The 18,028-nt window shown below is 35.4% G+C and overlaps 1 protein-coding gene across 2 annotated transcripts in view; it reads left to right on the forward strand.

Annotated features, from left to right (window-relative positions):
* The window catches only part of MCC (MCC regulator of WNT signaling pathway), a 377,378-nt gene that overhangs the window by 80,580 nt on the left and 278,770 nt on the right, over positions 1-18,028 (forward strand). For both annotated transcript variants that reach the window (XM_016147258.2, XM_016147249.2), the window contains exon 3: positions 16,199-16,413. In XM_016147258.2, the coding sequence (XP_016002744.2) occupies positions 16,199-16,413 (215 nt within the window). The remainder of the gene's footprint in view (positions 1-16,198; positions 16,414-18,028) is intronic.

Below are 18,028 nucleotides of genomic sequence, written 5' to 3' on the forward strand. Positions count from 1 at the left end.
ACATTGTATAACTTAGTAAATTTTTTAAAAATTGTATTTAGGCTAATGCTGATATGTGGAGTAGAATTCAAAATTCAAATGAATGTTCAAGATAAAACATGGGAGGGGAGGTAGACAGAGAGGAAATTTAAATCATTTTTTCAATTAAAAATTTAAAAAATAAATTAAAAAAAAATTTAAAGATAAAACATGAGACTTCAAAGAAATATCTAGCTTGGAGGTAATTCAGTCTATCCCCTAGACTTCTTTGACGCTCTTCTGCCTTTAGGGTACTTTCGTGGAAAAGACTGAGAAGCACTATATTAATGGATCCCTTTATAAGTATAAACCTTGAAGTTTCTTTCTGTTCTAGTTTGTCTTCCTGAACTGTTTTGGCTCTTGGCATCTGAGTTGACAATTACTCTGGTACCAGCTAGTAACTTATAGAGCCCACCAGGTCAATGAGCGAAGAGGATCTATGGCTGCCCAAACACTGTTAAGGTCACCAACAAAGACATTTTTTCCTAGGGTGTATATTGCATTGGCTTTGATGTTTAAAAGAAAAAAAAAGAATAAAAGTTCCAACTCAGCATGCACAGGGAAGCGATCTTGTAGTGAGAATGTACTAACACAGAAAAATCTTGATTATTCAGTGGCAACTTATATGTGGTAAGTCTTGCTTTCAAATTATGAGCATAGAGGATATAATATAATATCTTTAAAATAGCGCACAGATTTAATAACCTACATATCAACAGCATCCATTAAAACAAAACTTTTTCCTTTTTCCTAACTGAGGGAAAATAAGAAACACTAAAATAGAGACAAAATCTGTGTAGTTTTAGCCTGAGAAATTGCATCATTTGCCATAAAGAGGCCAAGGGATCTTCCGAACAAGTGAATGGGATGGAGTATCGTAAATCACCTCCCCACCCCCAGGCCCACTAGGTCAGCATTTGTTACTTGAGATTTTGTAGGTTATTAAATCATTGAACCCACATGTTAAAATGTAAGCACAAACAGCTAACGAAACCAAAGATAACAAATAACTTTAACATCGTCTGAGACAGAATAATTGAGAGTCAGATGTGTGCTATTTATCGATCAGGATGACAATGTTTCTGTATTGGATATATTTGAACTTCAGTTCCTTGTCTTCATTTGGCTTTTCTGACTCTGAACTTTAAATTCTGCACTTCAAATGTCAAATTCTATTTGTGATACATTGGCAATCATCTCTCCATTCTGCAGTCACTGCAAACAGAAGGAAAAACTAACAAATGATGTAAGAAGAAAAAACATGGGGCGTATTTCTTTTTTAAACTTATAAGCAAACATGTATAAGATCACTGGATTGGATTCTTAGGTATTTCTTTAGATATTAAATATTTTAAGTTTCTTATATAGATTAATACCTTATATAAGTCAATACACTGTTCTATGGTGGTCTAAATTCTTACAAAATAATTTCACAAGCCGTGCAAACTGGTTCTGTCTTCCTGATTTTGTCTTTTATTGGTGTTTTGAGCTGTTTGGGGCTGCTCCTTTTGAATATATTATTTTAGCCCATTTCCCTGTGGCATTAATTACTTTATTTTAGTCAGCATAAAACAAAAAGTTCATGGGAATCCAGGTGTGCTTATCTCAGGTGGTAATCCTGGCATAAAGGGTGCCAGTGCTTACTTGTGTTGATCGTTATCTTTTGAACCACATAAAACAATAAAATTGTTCATCTATTTTCTCTCCAGCATCATTTAACTGAGGCAATTCATTAATTGTCACTGTTTTTATGGGTTGTTGAAGCCATTCCAATTTCAGTGGCAGTGATACAACTTGGCATGATTTTAGGTATTTTTTATGGAATAAAAATGATTACTTGGCTGAGATAAAGGTTCAGTCTGCTCACAGAAAGTGTTTACTTTGGCCAGACTGTTTCATTGTTCATTGTTCGTTCTGCAGAATCTGCCACTCATTATAATCTCAAAAGGCTCAGGAAGGCTTATTTTGCTTCCTTGTTATCTCTTGTAAGACTACTGCAAGTTCATTGGAGAATATAAACGAAAGGGCATTAGTCAATGACTGTTTAAGTCAGTTAAATTTTTATAGTTGTTTTGGAAGGATTTTGCATGGTTTCCAGTTGATTCATTTAAGTTTGCTATCTACAAGAAAAACATTTTGGCTTCTAGTTGAAACAGAATTCAATGTTACCGTGTGTATTTAGCTTTCATTTTATGGATGTATATTAATCAGTTCTAGATTTTTTTTTTAAATTATCATGCCAAATTTCTCTCTTGGTATTTATAGTGTTTTCACTGACTTAAGATTTAGACTGTTTTAATAAAATTTTGCCCTTTGATTACAAGATTACAGTCCAGATGGTCTGTTAAATGGCATCTAGTTTCACCCTCAATATAGTATAAATGAGGGAATGGAGACCTGGAAAGTTAAGTAATAATTCTCCAGTCATAGAATTAGTTGATGGCATGGCTCTTACTACACTGGAACTCTCCTGGCTCCTGGTTTCATTGTTTTTTTGTTTTGTTTTGTTTTGTTTTTTACTAATTCACACTGAGATGTTCTTTTTTCTTTTTTTCTTTATTAACAAAAATTTAGAATTCCATTCTCTAAGAGAGTTTGTTTTTCTTGTTAGGAATCTCTATACAGAGATTTAGGTGTGAAAATGTAACCTGAGACTTCTGAGAAGTAAATTTTAGTATATACAGTAGTATATATAGTAAGATATATACTTAGGTCTATAAGACCACAGCCCTAAGGTGTGTAGGTATCTTCTGAAGGAGAAGTTGATTGCTGATGGTTCCTCCCAATTCACCACCTGGGGAAGAGCTCCTCAGACACAAAACTGAAGGTTTGCAAATGCTTACTGAGGGCAGGTAGGCAACATAAATAAGTGAAGTTGACCAGAGTGAGACTCCAGCAAACTGGAAGATGCATGTCTATTTGCAAAGGGGCAGCCAATGCTCAACTATAGCCAAATGTTACCTTCTGGGGATAGGGGGACACATGTATTCAGGTCTTCTCTCTCTCTCTCTCTCTCTCTCTCTCTCTCTCTCTCTCTCTCTGTGTGTGTTCAATGCCAGAAAATGTTTTTGCTTTTATTAAATATGATCTCTCCAAATTTTTAATGCTGATGATATAAATTTTTTTAAAATGATTTTTAACTAAAGCAGAACTAACAAAGTATATCTGCGGACCAGATATAGTCCGTAGCCCATCAGTCTGCAGCTTCTGTCAGAAGGAAGATCATAAGTCAGCCGAGTAGGAAATGGCTTCTTTCTGAGGCTTCATATATTTCTTTCGAAATAAGAGGAATCAGACTACTTAGTTTTATGCTCTTGAATACTGGGGACCAGGATAATATCCATAATATAGGGTTGGACTGGGAATTAGGATAGGATAGGGCTAGTACTCACAAAGAGTAAGTCACCTCTAATATGCCTGATTATCTAGTTTTATGCCATTTCTATTTTAATTTCTTTTTAGACACTTATAAAATCTTTCATGAATGTCGCCACTTTGCTCTTTGTGGGGTATTAAGAAAGAACAGTTGTCCATTCATGAGCCAAAATGTCAAAGGGAAAACAGCTCTTCCTTTTTGTGGTCTAGCAATAGTTATGGAGATAATAAAGGGAAATCCTGAAGAGGAAGAGGAATTGTGGAGGATAATGGTAGAGATTATGAGATTTTGTTACATAATCTGTTGTGGAGATTCTCCCTCCATTGCCAGCCTTGCAGGATAAGAGGTGATTTGTTGTTGTTGTTGTTGTTGTTGTTGTTGTCGTCGTTATTTTAAGGGAGTTGTCTATTTTCTTATATCTTTCTGCCGATTTGCTTCGATGTTGATTAAGTTATACTCTGAGAGTTAATTTCTTTGGTTTATCCACAAGAAATGGTTTTGTCCACATTTTTAAAAAGCCAAATACTAGAGAACATATTTAGCTTTGCCAGTCATTCACACTATCTACTAATAAAATGATCATTTTGTTTTTTTTTTTTTTTACTTGAACTGCCTCTAATGAGAGAAAGAGACAAGAGAGAGATCCTGAAGGATGGAGGTGGGATGAGGGCGAATTAGAGTTGTGGAAAAAACCTGTGGAAGAAAGAAAGTTATGAAAAATATTTTGACCGTTTCACTTTGTCTGCTTGTGCTTGGTCTGATAAAGTTCCCATTCATCTAATATGAGCTAGATTAGTGTTTCCTAAACTAGGCCTGATAAGCTACCATAACTTGGGAAGGTTGAACTGAAATCTTAGAGCTGGAATAGATCATATGGTCCAAAGGGACAAACAACCAAGGAGCACGGGACAAATTCCTAAAAAATGAAAGAGACCAAAATAAATAGAAAAACTTAACTTAAAGGGAACAGAGTCTCTGCAAGGAGAATATTCAAAATAACTCCTCTTTAACATGCTGTGAAATACAGAGGAAAATAAGGTATCTACAAAAAAAAGAACATGATAAAGAGAAAAAAATTTAAACCCTACTCTGGAAAAAAACATAGCATAATCTATAAACTCAACAGAAAGAAAGAGAAATAAAAATAAGACTATATTCCAAAAAGAAGAACAAAAAGACAAAGAAGTATCAGATAGGAGAGAAAAGATAAGAAAATTAGAGGGCTGGTACAGGAAGTCTACCACTCAAATAATAGGCATTCTAGAAAGAGCAAACAAAGAAAATGGAGGGAGAGAAATAATCAACAAAGTGGGCTATGAAATTGGCCTCCAAACTGAAGGATGTGAGTTTCTTGATAGAAAAGGCCTACCAAGTAGCACCTACCATAAAACATTAAGATATACATCATTATGAAATTTCATAACACTTGGGGCAAAGAAAAGACTCTTTAAACTTTCAACTAAGAAAAACAAAACAGAACAAATATAAAAAATTTGGAATCATAATGGCTCTGACTTCTCAAAAACAGTGACAGATTTTAAATGAGCAATGTCTTCAAAATTCTGAAGAAAAATTGCTTCTGTCTTAGAATTACTTACCAAACTGTTAATGAAGTATAAGGATAGAATATAAGCATTGGCATGCATGCAAAGTTTTAGAAAATTTACTTCTTATTCTCAACTTTTTTTTAGAAATCTACTAGACCTCCAAAAAAAAAAAAAAAAAAAAAAGCAATTACCCTAGAAAGAGAAATACTTAGAACCATGACACAAAGAGTAAAAACAATTTAGAGGAGAAACATAATGGAATTGAAACCAGTTTAGACTAGAGCAGGTCAGAGAGCTCCAGGAGGAATTTTTCAGACTAAATTTGATGGAATATCTATGCATCTTAAATACAGACAACTCATTATCAAGAGGAGATTTAAATAATTGGCTAGGTATTTGAGGCTATATGAAGGATGTATAGAAAACTAAACAAACAAAAACAAAAAAAATATTAATTCCAGGAAAAACAAAAAATTGTTTAAGAAAAAAAAAGGTAGTCATGGCCCATTTGTGAATATGTAGTTTGTATTATCTTAATTTATGTAGTCTTAATTTAAAGAAAAAATATTGATTTCCATATCAAGTAGCATGATTAGGTATCAGGACATAGCTTCTAACTGAAAACAATTTTAAAAGCTGAAATAACTATATTTTTAAAGTCCTCCTTTAACACACTAAATAGCTAGCAAAATAAGTAAAGATTTCTGAGTCTAAAATCTAAGTGAATGAGGAAACCTGAAGCATCAAGCCACTTTTGCTTTGAGATTATTGTCTGAACCTGGTAAAATTAAACTTTGATTACATGACTTTGTGTGCTTTGGGAACAGAAAACAAATTTCAAAGACTGCCCTTTTTCAAACGATATATCTTGTTAGATTCCCCACTGTAAGGTTGAACCAAAAGTACACCATCCCATATACTACCCTCAGAGTAGTCTAAGGCAAATTGCCTTGGGGATAAAAGCAGTTCCAAAAGAATATCCACAAATAATTTTCCAGTGAATAAGGGCAACTCATCTAAAATTATTAAGTATATAAGAAAATTACATGTAACAAGCAGAAATTAACATAAAAACAAATTTACCAAGATTTCATTTATTGGAATTATAAAACTCAGAATATAAAGTAGTTATGTTTACTGTGTTCAGAAAGAAAATCTAAGCTAGAAAAAGTCAAAAAAACCAAGCAGATTTAAAAAGAAACCAAATGAACATCTAGGAATAAGAAATGTTACAATTGAAATAAGAGCTCAACTGAAATCAACAACAATGGGTTAGAGATGAAGAGAAAATTAGTGAAACTGAAGGTTAGAGGAAGTTATTTAAAAAGCACTGAAAAAGAAAGAGAGGTAAAATGTAAAGTATGAAAGACTCAGAGTCAGGAGATTTTAACATAACATAAAAATTAGATTCTGAAAAGGAGAAGAAAGAAAGAATGAAGCAGAAGCAGCATGTGAAGTAATGGCTAAGAATTTTTGAAAACGAATAAAAGATGTGAACCAGTAAATTCCAGAATCCCAATGAGTCCTAAGCAGGAAAAATGAAAAGAAATACACATATTAGGTAACATAATTAGATAATTGGGCACATGATAGTTAGTTTGTGGAAAACCAAAGTCAAAAAATTTAGAAATTATTTTTTTAAGAGGTCGATTACTATCAAAAGAGCAACATTTAGGCTGAGAGCAGACTCTTAAGAATAATAGAGGGCAGTAGACAGTGGCATTCTCCGTCCTGTGTGTACTGAGAAAAAATAACTGACAACCTAACACACTATGCCCAGCAAAAAAATCTTTCAAGAACCATTTAAAGACAAATGAAAACATTTAAAGACAAACATACACCTACAGGAGATCTTCATTAAGAAAAATTCTAAAGTATTATTTCAAGCAAAATAAGAGTGGTTTTAGAAGTTTTTAGTTGCAAGAGAGAAAGAAGAATAAAGAAAGTGGTAAATGTGTGGTAAACTTAAAACAGTATAAAAAACAATAATATTTTGTCTTAAGAGTTTTAAGGGAAAATAAATATATAACAATAGTAACATGTAAGTTGGGAGTAGAATGAATAGATTCCAAGTTTTCTCAGGTCCTTATTTTTTCCAGACATAGGTAAAGGTATTGATAAACTTAGATTTAGATAAATTAAGGATGCATGTAATTTTGAAAATAATCACAAATAGAAAGCATTTACCTCTCACATCTATAGATTTAAAAAATGGAATGAGAAAGGTTATCAAAAAGGCAAGGAAAGAGAAAGAAATATAAAGGAAATAAGAAGAACAAAATGAGATGAAAGAGACTAATCTTTGTATTAGTAATTCAATTAAATATAAATAGATTAAATTCTACAGTTAATTGACAGGCGGGAAGAATGAATTTTTAAAAATCTGCTTATAGGCTATTTACAAGGAATAAATCAAAAACCAATGAACAGATTGAAAGTAAAATAATAGAAAAATATATGATAGGCCTTCTTCAAATGAAATCTGAAGTTACTGTATTAATAGAAAACGAAATTGCCTTTAAGTTAAAAAGCTGCATTTTTTTTTCTTCTGACACCAAATACATCATTCCAATACCAATTCTCTGATTTTCTGAAACCAACCAGGTGTCCTTCAATTCAATTCAATTCTAACACTAACTACCTGGAATTATCACTGAACTCACAAGTTAAGGGGTCATCCCACAAGACTGTCCCCACTTCAGACATCAACCACAAATGATGAAAGCTACCCATACTTTTTCCTAGCCAACTACAAAATCAGGTTTCCCACAACACCTCCCTCAGTTCTGATAATTCCTAGGACGACTTAAAGAACTCAAGAATGCATTACAATTACTATTATAGTTCATTATAAAGGGCATAGATGAACAGCCATATATAAAGAGGTGTATAGCGCAAGGTCCAGGAGGAACCCAAGCACAGGAGCTTCTATCCCTACAGAGTTGGAGTGTACCACCTTCCTAGCACTTGGATGTGTTCACCAACTTGGAAACTCTTGAACCCCATTGTTAGGAAGATTTTATCAAGGTTTTATTACACAGGCATTTTTGATTTAATTGTTAGTCATTGATGATTGAACTGATACTCTAGCCCCTAGAACTCTTATTCTCCAACTGCCTCGAGTCATCTCATAATATACAAAAGATACTCTTATCACTCGGTAAATGCCAAGGATTTTCGGAGCTCTGTGCCAGGAACAAAGAGCAAAAACCAACATATTCTTATTATACCACAAAAGCATTATTAGAAATAAGCTTATTTCAAAATGATGAAGGATTAAATTCACCAGAAAGATAACAATTTTAAATTTGTATGTAGCCAATAAAAAATCTTCAACATACATAAAGTAAAAATTGACACCTACAAAAAAAATATACTGATCCACAATCATTATGAAAGACATTAGTATATTTCTCATTAATTACTAGAACAAGCAGATAAATAAATAAATAAATAAATAAATAAATAAATAAATAAATAAAACTTTGTAAGATTTGAACAATTCCATTAATAAGCTCAACATAATGGACATATAAAGCCCTCTCTACCCAACAACTGCAAGATATACTTTATTTTTAAGTGTACATGGAACATTTGTAAAAGTTGATCATATACAGGCCATAAAAAAAGTCTCAACCAATTTAAAAGGATTGAAATAACACAGACCATATGCTCTGAATACAATGCAATGAACCTGTAAATCAGCACTGACAAAACCCCATATGATAGGAAATTAAAGAACATACTTTGAAATAGCCTATGGATCTAAACCAAATTTATAAACATTTAAAAGTAATTTGAATTAAAAGATTATGAAAATATCAATTGAAATGCAATACCTAGAGGAAACGTGATAGCTTTCTATGCATATATTAGAAACTAAGGAAAAGAAGAGCTGAGTTTAGTATCCATTACAAGAATTTAGAAAGAGGACAGCAAAATTAACACAAAGTAGAAGTACAATAAAGATAGAAACAAACAAACAAAAAATGAAATAGAAAACAAAGACACGATATAGAGGTGCAACAAAGATGGTTTTTCAGAAAGATTTATGGAATTGATAACTTCCTGGCAAGAATATTAAAGTCAAAAAAGGGAATACACAAATAATTGTTAAAGAAAAAAAATAAAGAATGTTAGAAACCAGGGATTGATTGCTGAGTGGGAGAGTTTTACTGCCAAGCAGGTAACCCAATCAAGCATATAGTCCAGGAAGCCTCTCTGGGTTGAGGTTTAGGGGAAAAGAAGACCATGGACTGTCTTGGTCCTGTATTAGCAATGCAAAGCACCTGGGTACTGTGGTTTGGCACATCGAGGTTTGTTGGTTGGGTACACACTGGGCCTGCTCAAGGTCATATGCCATCTATGTATGGCATGTATGTACTAGGAATAGGGTGTCCAGGGGCCTCTGATATACATATGTAACAAATGAGTCAAGATTGCATCATCCAGCCAAGTCTGCACTGTTTTTGGCAGGCTAGGTGGTCATGTCAGGGTTTGTTAGAACAAATATCAGAAGTGAAAAGGAGACAACCCTACAGATGCTGCAGACATGAATAAAAAGAACGTATTATGAACAGCAGCTTTCTGCCAAAACATTTCAAAATTTAGAATAAGGAAATTTCCAGAAAAAAAATACATAACTTACTAAAACTGATTTGTTAACAGAAACAAAGTCTGAATAGTTCTATAACTAAAAATGAAATTAAAAGAGCAATTTTCAAAATCTTTCCACAAAGAACACTCCAGGCCCCAATAGCTTCACTGGCAAGGTTTACCTAACATTCAAAGAACAAATAATTTCCAATCTTATATAGACTCACTCATAATCTTAATACCAAAACATGAAAAAGACAGTGTAAGAAAGAAAAATTATAGGCCAATTTTACTTTTGAACAAAGATGCAAAAATCCTAAACAAAGCAGCAAACCCAAATCAATAATATGTAAACAAGATATCACATATTTTGACCATGTTGGGTTTGTCTCTTGAATCAAGCTTGATTTAAGATAAAAAATTAATGGAACTCAACACATTAAAAAAACTTAAAGATACCAACTTGTCAGAAATAAAGGATAATATTCTATTTTTTTGCTTAAAAGCTAGAATAAACCATTTTTTTTTTTGTATTCTTATTTATGTATTTTTCCCACCTGGAATTTTCAATTTTGATAAGGCTAATTTTCAGCCAAGAAATATGACAACCCCTGTGGGCATGCCAACCAAAGGAAGTGCGTGATGCTTCTCATCACGGGGCACAGGCCCACGTTAGCCTTATCTCCATTCAGTCTGCCATTTACGGTTCTTAAAAATTACTATCAAGAGCTTACCGAATACAGGGCCCATTAATATGCCTTGTAAAAGAAAGATAAATTGATCCAAAATACAGTCTCTGCCTTTCTCACCATAAAAGACAAATCTTTATATATATATTTTTTAGATTTTTAAAAATCTTAAACTCTCATGGACCACAGACTTTAGCCCCCTAACCTCAAGCCAGCCTCAGGTTCAAGTTAAATTCAACCCATTTAGCTCTAATGCCTCTTCATTTTAATGTTTTCCCTAAACTATCCTTTGAATTCTTCAGACCAGAGTCAACCCTCTTGCTTATCTCCTTTATTATCTAGTTTGAGACAAGCCAGGAGAATAAGCTGCCAAATACTATTTTTAATTATTCTTTAAGTTAAATATGCTTGCCTCAGCTGTGCTTTTATAACTGTATTATTAACTGCTGAAGGGCAGATACTTTGCCTTTTTTATTAAATTCGGAGAACAGAACAATAGAATCTCGAGCTAGAGAAGAATTTTAAAGGCTATTTATTCCATCTATTCCTTGGTTGTCTCTAAACTGTCTTCCATTAAGTGTTCTTGATCTTGAGCTTAAATACATCAAGGATTGTTGAACTTACTTGAATAGAATGGGATATTAAGAAATGTCCACTAATGATGATAATATTGATAGACATACTTCAGTAAGAAAAATACATTTCTTCATTTTTTTCTTGTCACCTATCAACAGTCTTGGGGTGGTGGGAAAAGAGAGTTACATTTCAAAGTACATCTTACACTCTATCCCCAATGTTTCATTAAATTCAGTACATTGTCTCTAGGTAGGACACATGTAACATAGATTCGAAATAGGACACTAATAGGCTTACTTCCTGAAAATAGCCAAAGGCCAAAAAAAATTGACTCTTATCACTTGAGAGATAATATTATTTACCTCCCCATAGTAGGACATGTGCTTTGAATTATTTTTGTCTTTTGCTTCTTCCCAGAAGGATAGATAGGCTCTGTTTATCTGTCCTTTCCCACCCAATTTTCTTGTGACCACAGACCCAGATTTTAAGACAATTAGCCTATGTTTGCAATGTAATTTGTACCGGGAGAAGCTAGAGTCCTCATGCAGTTAGGCTCCTGAATTTTGTACTACACATTGACATTAATACATGACTAAAGACTCATATGATAATTCTGTTTTGGACTAAATGATTTACTGCTGCTTCTGTTGATTTCAGTATTACCTAAAAATAGTAAATGTGCTATGACAGGGAAGGCTGACAACTGGCAGCCAATTTGTTCAAATTCTCCCATGCTTCTTTTTATTGGTGTGATAGTTCTAAATTCAGAAAGTTAGCTGCCTCTGGTGTTTTGAAAGTATTTTCTGTCTTGCCACTGAGAGTAATCAGTTAGGCAATGTTATCTAAACAACCCATATAAATGAAAGATTAATGGCCACTAGATAGAGACAATATCATAAGATACTATTAATACGCATTTTAGGATCCCCTAAGCACTTTGCATTATCATCTGCTTGCGAAGTGATGAAACACCCCAGCATGAAGGGTAGGAAAGGAACTGGAGGTAAAAAAAAAAAAAAAAAAAAACAACAGAGGGATGGCTAGGGTGGCCAGGCACAGCTCTGATGAATAAGTCATACCTGTTCAGCTTTTTGGCACCTGACACTTCTGCTGATGGACTGTGCAGATATCCTCATGATGCTGTCCACAAGTTTTAGAATGGCTGAGTGTGGAGTTAAGAGTTGGCCAAACAGAATAGGGAAGCAAAGTATCAAACCCAAGAAGCAAAAACTTTGCCTTATTAAGGAATATTCCATACTCAGGAACATAATTTCGGCCCTGACCTAATTGCCTATTTTCATTGACTTTACAATAAAGCTAATATTAAGTACAAACTATCGATGAAATTTTAGCCACCAGTTAGGTGCCGAAAGTTTGTTTTTTAAGAATTAGTAATTTAACAGGTAACTTTCAGAAGCCGGGAGAGTATACATTAACCCTGTATATTTTTTCCCTATTATGTTGTCCAAAATGGATTCCAAAAAACTAAAATTGTGAGGTGTGACCAGATAATTGCTAATGAGTCTTGATCCATTTATCATATGTCAGGCATTGTCTAATATGTTCTACATATTTTAATCTAATTTAATTTTCACAACACCTCTATGAAGTATATGTTATTATCCTTATTGTAAAGATAAGGAAACCGAAAGGTAGATTAAATAACATGCTTAAAGTCACATAGCTGGTCATAGTGACCTTACAATATCTGACTGCAAAACCCCAGCTCTTTACCACTAATCTCTGCAAACGAGCAATGTCTACAAAATTAAGCAGGAAAAAAAAATGTCCTCTTCAAAAACTAGAAAAAATTATTTAGTCATATATAGGCTGTGGGTAGGACTAAATAAGATAATATATGTAAGATGCTTAGAACAGTGCCCAGCTCTGTCAGGTATCATGATTGTTGTTACTATCTTTAAGGGGAAGGTAGGTATTTTAATGCTTTGGATTGCCTTATTTTCACAGGGGGCTTAGTCCCTGGGAGGGTGGCATAGTGCCTTTGGAGAATAAGCATAGTGATTGCAAGCCTTGGAGCCAATCTTGGATGACACTTTGAAGATGGGATTAAAGCACTAGCATGTAGCTGCCAAGTACCCAGCAGAGCAAGGATCTCAGTGTTTGGAAGATTTTCTGTTCCAGCATTCTTTCTAAGAGCTGAGTTTTCCCAGTGATGCATTTTATGAACATGTCAAAATGCCACTTGTTTCCTGTGCTTTACTGATAAGTGAATTATTTAGAATCTGTGCTCTGTCACCTTTAAACACTAAATATTCTGGTTAAAAAAAAGAATACACCTTACCCATTACTGGAGAGCGCCCTGAGGGATTATAGTGGCAGAAATGATGGCCTCCTTTGATTCTGTGTGTGCAGAGACCTCTAGCTCCAAGGAGTGCTTTGGCCTTTGGTATTTAAAGGATGCCATGCAGTCAGTTTCCCTCCTGCTCAGTGGTTGTTATGGATAGAATGTGTGTGTCTCCTCCAAGTTCACATATTGAAGTGCTAACCCTCAGTGTGATGGTATTTGGAGATGAGTCTCTAGGGAGGTAATTAGAGCCAGATGAGGTCATGATGATGGGGCCCTTGTGGTGGGATTCATGTCCTTACAAGAAGAAATACGAAGAGCCTAGTGAGCATTGGGACAGGAGAACTGTTATGGTGTTCATGTTATGGAAAAGAAAGCTTTTTTTTTTTTTTTTTTTTTTTTTTGAGGTTAGCAAGGGAGTGAAGAGAGGCTAGCAAGAGGCTGAGTGTACGCCTAGAAACATCAGGTACCATGAGGCTTCAAAGAGCAAAAAGTGGATAGTTACCAGACCTACATTTTTTTCAGTGAGATCATCCCAATTAAATGACTAATTTTTGCCTCAGGATGTTGGTTTTTATTCAGAAAAATCTGATATGAACACAGATTAAAAGAGAGCATTGGGAATAGTCTACTGTATTAAAAAAAATGCACTTCCCTGTTTAGGGTCCATTTATATGGATGCTAATAGGATTAACTTGGCTCCTTAGCAGAAAATCTGAGTTCCTCAGCATCACTTCAGCCAAAATTGTGAGGTTGTAGTGTGAGGGCCTTTTTATCTCATTGGTTAACATGGAGCTTAGCTCCCCTGATTATGTGACTCTGCCAGAAATTGGATTTGGGTCTGTTAGTACAGCATACTCAATTCAAACGAAGCTTCCTTGGGCCATCTATCCAATAATAATTTTATTATTTAAAAATGAGGCTTCCTGTCTGCATAAAGAAAAGTGTGAGTGTATAATTTATTTCGATTTTAAAAATTAATCTCCGTGGTGCTTTTTCCCACTTAAGAAGTGAAACTCTACGGTACTATAATCATAGATAATTCAGCAATCCATTCGGTAAATGTATATTAAATGCCTGCTATGTTGCAGGCCACGTGCAAGGTACTGGCGATACTGTGGTAAAACATACAGGGCCAGGACCCAACCCTATGTTTATTTGACTTATATATCAGATATAAGGCCCTGTGTGATTCAACTCATTTTTTGACTCTGACCTCAATCAGTCTTCTTACTATATGTTACTGGGGCCAGGTTAGGGAACGTGAGGCAGCGAGGCAGATGACAGATCCTGCAGAGGAGCATGGGGAGGGAGGAGTGACATTTTGCAGTCTGTGTTGAAGGAAAGCAAAACCGCCCTTGCAATATAGTTGGTAGACTTTGATATTAAAATAAACTTCAAGACAGAGTGACAGAACTGTCTTCTCTGATACGAAGATGTGTCACCTCAGCTATGCAGCACTATACAGAAAGAGCGTTGAGTCAGACTGAATGAAGATCAGCAGAACGTTAAGTGTAGAGGGAAACACCGACAAAGACAGTTTTTCCTCATTACATTGAGTAAATTCCCCAATACTCAACAAGGGGAGATTGGAAATTCATATCAGAACCTATTGTATATAATTCGTAGTTTGCTATATGTAATTACATATAGGAAATTGTAATCTATATGTGTTCTCATTTCATAGTACAAATCGAATCATTTTAACAAGTCTTTTTTTGTCATATAAAGTCATGTCTTAAAGACCCACCAAAATGAAAATTCCGCAGGCAAGGACTACGATTTACTGTACTCACCACCGTACCTGCAGCACCGAGCACAGTGCCTGGGTGGAGACCTTTGTCATGTTTTCTGGCTGATCAGGCCTTTTGACTATGTTTCCTATGTTTAGGAAAGGTCTCCCCTTACAAATTCAACCTCCCCAAACTAGCATCCAGAAAACAAATTTCCCAGCCTCCCTTGCAGTTGAGAGACAGTGATCCAGACTCCACTAACTAGCTGCACATACAAGGGACTTCTATTCAGTAGTGAGCAACGCAAGGAAGTGGGTTTTACCCCCATTTTTTATTTTTTATTTTTTAGCAGAAGTGAGAATTATTGAAGCATCGGCTTTCTCCTCCCATAAGCTTTTCCTGAATATTGCCCACTCCACTCCAGGGGACTAGGTTAGCTACCCCTCCTCTAGGTCTACTGTTTCATTGTACTTTCCTATTGTATTATAATTATTAGCATCTTTTATTAGGTTGTGATCTGCTGTAATACTTAAGGTAATACTAGCTGCTCTCACAAACCAAAAATATACAGTTATCAAACATAAAAGAAGTTTCCCTTTTCTAATCATATAAAGTCAAAACAGGGTACCCGGAATCAACAGACAGTCCTGCTGCAGGAGGTAATTCAGGGACCCTGGCATCTTCCATCTTGTGGCTTCACCATGTATACCACATGACTCCCCAGGGTGACCTGCCCATCTGAATGAGCCCGAAGGCAAAGGGCATGGAGAATCACACACTAGGGGTTTTATGAGCCAGGTTCTGAAGTGATGCTTATCACTTCTATTTATATTCTATCGCTCAGAGCACATCCTCAAAGCATGGCTACACCTCACTGGCAGCTACAGCCTAGCTTCCTGCAACTTCTTCCTAGTAAGAGTATATCAACACCAGAAAATTATGATAGAGTACCATATCTTAACTTTCTATCTTTTCACTTGCTTCCTTCTTCCTTAGCTGGGAAAAAGGATTACAGTAAAAGCTAATCCTACGGTAACCCTGTGAAAATCATAGACAGATGTGGCTCTGACCCGGATTCCTTTTTCTTGGCTCTCCGGCGCTTTTTTCCTAAACATTTCTGTTTTCAGGGCACGCATTCACTGGATAGTTATTTCTCAATGCTTTGCCTAAAACTGCTCTTATCTCCAGGCTCCCCATGTGTCAGTTTGAAAGGGAAAGTGCTTAGCGTGCAGCCTGGGCGCCACATGTGTTCTGACATGCTGGCATGTGAAAGCATTAGAAGGTTCCAAATCATTGCCTGTTGGCCACCCACAGACTCATGAAGAAAACATCTTTTTATTTTATTCTGCCTCTCCTAGGTGCCTTATCAGCGGCCAGGGAGAGCTGGGAATACGACTCGGGTGCCAGGGACCTCCAAAGCCCAGACTTGCAGAGTCATTCGGCCCTACAGAAGCTTCTTGAGTATGGCGGAGGCTCTTTGCATCAGCGGGCTACTGCTCTCCACAAACTGCTCGCACAGTCTCCACATTTTGGCAAGTCTGTAGGAGGAAGCTATCTAGAACTGGCCAACACGGTGAGTACTTTCTGGTTCACAGAAATCTTTAAGCCTCTGTATAGTCCAATGAAAGCATTTTAATTTTGAGCTCCAGGGGATATATTGGTATTGTCTTTTGTATTGAGCTAATAAGCATTGTACCATTACCAGCATTGCAATAATGTTAAGTGCTCCAAACATTTATGATTTATTGGTGACTTTACTCATCATGAAGAGCGAAGTAGATGCTTAAAAAGTGTCTTTGGTGTGTAACTTGTACAGATCCACTTACTAGAATATCTACAATAGATTTCCAGAACTGGAGTACTTCTATACTACCAGACATTACAAATTAACAGGATGTAATACTTTCCATTCTCTAGTTTGGACTTTACTCATTTGAAAAACAAACAGGAAAATAGTTCATAGTATGTTTGATTATAGTTTCTATTTGTACTTTTTAAATATTTTCTCTTGAAAACTATGGCAAAACTTAGCTCTGGGGAGCCAGGGTGGATGGCTGATGGCCTGGGCCATTTTGAGTGACACATACACAGTTTATAAATTGAGATTGCTATCTAGCCTCTGTGGCAATGTCCATAAACCTACCTTGCTTCTTGACACTGAAGTTCGAATATGGAACAGACATCTTGAAGCAAGATGTGGTTCACTTATCCTACAAATATGTTCAGTCTGTTGTGATGTAGACCAATGGTTTTCAGATTTTTTTGTGTGTATGTGAGCCACATTTTCTAATTCTGACATTTTTGGTGGCATGTTTGAAGAAACTAACAATCCTATATATGCCAGCAATAATTAAAATACAATCATCAGACAAAGTCCGGTTAAAGGACATTCTACAAAATACCTGACCAGTACTCTTTGAGACTGCCAAGGACATCAAAAGCAAGGAAAGTCTGAGAAAGAGAAACTGTCACAGCTAAGAGGAGCCTAAGAAGATATGACTGCTAAATGTAATGTGGTAATCTGAATGGGACATTAGGTACAAACTAATGAATCAGTTACAGACTTTAATTAATAATGTGTCAATTGTGGTTCATTAATTGTGACAATTTACCATAATAATGAAGATATTAATAATAAGGGAAACTGGGTATGAGGGATATGAGAATTTTCTGTTCTATCTTTGCAACTTTTCTGTAAATCTGAAACTATTATAAAATTTAAAATGTATTAAAAATACATACATTCACACACCATCACACCTAGAGTATAGCTATGTCTCATATACCTGTAAAAGTAGTCATAGTTATTGCACTGTTTGTCATTTGGTCACCTGCAAGGACATTCTTGCTCAGTTTGGACAGAACCATCAACTCTCCTAAGCTTGCCTTCCTGCATGCTCAGGAGACTAGGCAAGCATCAGTAAATATGTCATCTTTCTTTGGCATGGGCCTGGATTTATGCTATGCTGTTACAAATAATTTGCGGCAAGCTGGACTTTCTCTGTACTATATCAGTACAGCTTGTTTCAGGACAGACATACCGGAGCAGTATCGGTAATAGCAAGAAACTGATCAAATTGATTTTGATCAAAATTGACATTGCTCAAAACACATTGATCAAAATTTAGTGGTACCCATCCACTCTGACGGGTTCAGGGATTCATGGCGCACCAGTTTTCTGCAGCAAA

This window comes from Rousettus aegyptiacus, unplaced genomic scaffold, assembly GCF_014176215.1.
Source record: "Rousettus aegyptiacus isolate mRouAeg1 unplaced genomic scaffold, mRouAeg1.p scaffold_m13_p_8, whole genome shotgun sequence".
Lineage (NCBI taxonomy): Eukaryota > Metazoa > Chordata > Mammalia > Chiroptera > Pteropodidae > Rousettus > Rousettus aegyptiacus.